General features: G+C 33.1%; 1 protein-coding gene across 1 annotated transcript; it reads right to left on the minus strand.

Moving 5' to 3' along the window:
* Nucleotides 1–842: 842 nt before the first annotated feature.
* On the minus strand, nt 843–3038 carry LOC107917701 (pectate lyase). The gene is made up of 4 exons (XM_016846984.2): nt 2758–3038; nt 1631–2333; nt 1305–1547; nt 843–1182 (listed from the first exon to the last, which is right to left on the minus strand). The coding sequence occupies exons 1-4, from the start codon at nt 2946–2948 to the stop codon at nt 955–957; spliced, it is 1365 nt and encodes a 454-aa protein (XP_016702473.1). The 5' UTR covers nt 2949–3038; the 3' UTR covers nt 843–954.
* Between the last annotated feature and the right edge of the window lie 540 nt (nt 3039–3578).

Consider the following 3578-nt stretch of genomic DNA (forward strand, 5'->3'; position numbering starts at 1 on the left):
TAAAAAGGCAAGCTTACTCTAAAAAATACGAGGTGTCGTGTCCTAACTTACTGGATGTGACATCTTGTTACTTCGAGATAAGGAGGCATTTTTCATTTTGATTTATTCGAGTAATTTTAAAACAACGCAATATAAAAAGGGATTATTGTATTTTTAAATTCATTTCGAGTTTTTAATTTTCGACACCAAGACATTAAGTAGTCAACTAGGTACCAATTTTGGGCGTATCGAGGGTGCTAATCCTTCCTCGTGCGTAACCGACTCCCGAACCTGTTCTTTGAATTTCACAGACCAAAAGCATTGTTTTAATAAATTAAATCGTTTATTAAAAACAACCGTTTTACGAGGTGACCCGATCACACCTCATCAAAAAAGATTGGTGGCGACTCCCCTTTTCGTTTTCAAAATCCAAGTCGACCCCGTTTTCAAAAAAAAATGGTGTCAACAGAAGTAATCCAAACAAGTTGCCTTTTGGTTACTAAACAGGTAAGGAGAGATTGTTGAGCCAACAACAGAACTAATTTATTAAAGACATTGTCATTATCATTGGGTCAATGATTGAATCTACGAATCAAATGGATATTTTACTTTTGACTAGAGTTTTTCTCATTGATTTTCTAAAACTTTTAATTATTGCATTTATCGTTTTATTTTTAATTTGAATTTAGTTTTTGATTTCCTAAAAACCTCTCTTTTATCTACTTGTTTTTTATTTAAGGAATAGAATTATCATTAATTTATGTGGATACGACCCCTACTTGTCACTTACTACTAATCTTATATTTTCAAGTAGGTTTATTTTTGTAGGTCTCAATAGCTTAACATGCTAGTAACGCAAGATAAAGATAAATGGAATTATATTTTATTATAATTCTATGAGTTTTTTTCCATGTATCAATTCTTTTTTTTACATGTTGGGATTTTTTTAAAGATTGGTAAAATTGAACATCACATCTAACATTTGATTCTTTTTTTACAATTAAGAGTCCCTGCGAAACGAGTGAGTCTTCTGACATATGCTCCAGGCTTGGATTTGATCATTTCCTTTCTGTTGAATTTCAAATGGGGTGGCGAGAGTGGCCCAGAAGTTCTAAAGATGGCTCCATTAAGGAGTACGTCTCCTTCTGATCTCCATATCCAATTTTTCCATTCTGACTCTGATGCATAGAGCCTATAAGTTACCTACAAAAGTGAAATGGAAAAAAAATAATGGTATTATCTCAAATGCATTTCTGGTTACATGTTTATCATGCTTACAAATGTAACGAATGTTATCAATATTGTTTAACTATATTTTGGTTTACCTCTTTGGCATTGGGGTCATGCGGAGCAATGAACCTGTTACCTTGGCTGATAATGGTGGGATGCATGCTACCACCAATAGCATACATTTTCCAATGTGTGTAGTCATTGTTAACAACATGAAAGAAACCCCATCGACATCTAGGCATTCTTTGTAATAATTCCTTGCCAAAATGGTTGAATGCTAGTGTGACTTGCATGAATTGATCTTTAGAATAGCTATCACTTGCTCCTAACAACATCACCTGAAAGACAAATCCATGAACGTTTAATAAAAAACTAGGTGACAAATTGTGTAACTTGCTGAGTATTTTAAGGCAAAACTTACAGCGTCGTGATGGGTGAAATGGCAATTTGAGATGGTGATGGCAGTAGAACCCTGGATTGCATCAATAAGCCCATCATGGCACTCAGACATAGAAATGTGATCAAGCCAAATATTTGATGATCCAAATATGGAAATTCCATCTCCATCACCTACTGTTCTATAACCAAAGTGATCTTCAGAGTCCCTGATTAGGCCACCGGAACTTGGAACAATGCGATGGATATGAATGTTGTGAATGATGACATTGTGCACAAATTGAAGTGTAAATCCAGCTCCATATGCTATATGAACATCTGCTCCACGGCCATCAATTGTCTTATGACTTTGAACAATTAGCTCTTGTGACAATTTGATGTGCATGGTACGAGCAAAAATGATCCACAATGGCCTTTTTTGGATCACAGCGTGACGTAAGGTTCCTGGTTTTGGGTTTAGAACATCATGATCAGAATTATCTGTCACCACATAGTACTTCCCCTTACTTCCACCATGAGTTCTATGGCCAAAACCAAGCACACATTTTGCCAATCGTTTACGGTTTTTGGCCCAATTCTTCTTACACCGCCAACACCTATCAATTGGATTGGTCGCCATGCACGGACCAGTGTACTTCTTGTGTTTTCCTCTCAAGTATCTTCTCGTGTTGTTAGTAATACCATCCTCAAAATCTATGGTTTGGTTGGCACTAGTTTCTTTAAGAAACCTGCAACAAATTTCCAAGATAATATATGATGCCTCTATTTAAAATAAGATAACAAAGTTTCAAGATCCTGCAAATGGTGGAGGAAATTAAATTCTAAGAGTTGTGGCTCTAAAGCATCTAAATTATGAAAATTTGATCATTACAATGAAGGCATGTGATTGTTGTAACCTAATAAGATTATGAGTAATAATGTTATAGAATACATGCATGAAAGATTAGTAATTGCAATAAAATACAATGAAAATGAGAAGAACAGAGAGTTTAGCTTAATTAATTGATGTATATATTCTTAATTGTTGATATTCAATAGGATAATAGTTCAGCTTTCAATATCTGTACCTTATTTTATTATCCCTAAACTATGAACTTTTTATATAAAACATGAAAAAAGAGAGATAAAATACAAGGTTATGGTAAGATTTACTTGTTAACGTTATAGTTGAAATGATTGGTGACGTTTTCTGGGTTTGGCTCATAAGTTGCCAAGGTAATATTCCATGCTTCTTCCTCACGTTGCTTCCAAAAGTCATCAAATTCAGCAATATTTGCCCATAATCCTGGAATTAGTGCGGCAAACGAAAAGAAAAGAGCAAACCTCACCTTAGTTACCTCCATCGTTTCTTAAAGGTATACTTGGGTTTTCAAATCGATGAAGATGATGAAACCCAAGTATACCTAGTGCTAATCTGGTTGGCTAAAGCCTTGTTTATTTTGATGGAGACAAGAATTTTTTGAGTCGCCTTAAATAACCTTCCATGAAATTGTATGTCTCTAAAATTATGGCACCTGACTAGCCATTAACCAACCATTTTATGTACAACCTAAAACTAAACTTTTCCCCCTAAAACTATATGCAAGAAATTGGTTGCCTTTCATACCTTGTTTTTAACATCAACCAAATGAATACATCAATTTACCACAGGTGACGCTCTCTCATCTTTTATTTACTTTTTAGTTTTTAATTATCCATTAAATTTATTTATTTTAATAAAATCAAATCATCTATATCATTAAAATTTTAAATAAAATTAATTTCTCCTTCAAAAAACTTCCTAAATTTTAAAACTCTTGTTATGGATAAATCACTAAATTATAAAAAAAAAAATTCAAATACTGCTAAAAGTTAACAAGGGAAGAGAATATAGTATGTATAAAGAAATTTTCAAAAAAAAATATTATTTAATCGGTTAATTAAAAAACCAATAGTGTTTAAAAAGCATTATTAGATTTTATAAGATTTCATAA

The sequence above is a fragment of the Gossypium hirsutum genome, chromosome D01, assembly GCF_007990345.1.
Source record: "Gossypium hirsutum isolate 1008001.06 chromosome D01, Gossypium_hirsutum_v2.1, whole genome shotgun sequence".
Classification (NCBI taxonomy): domain Eukaryota; kingdom Viridiplantae; phylum Streptophyta; class Magnoliopsida; order Malvales; family Malvaceae; genus Gossypium; species Gossypium hirsutum.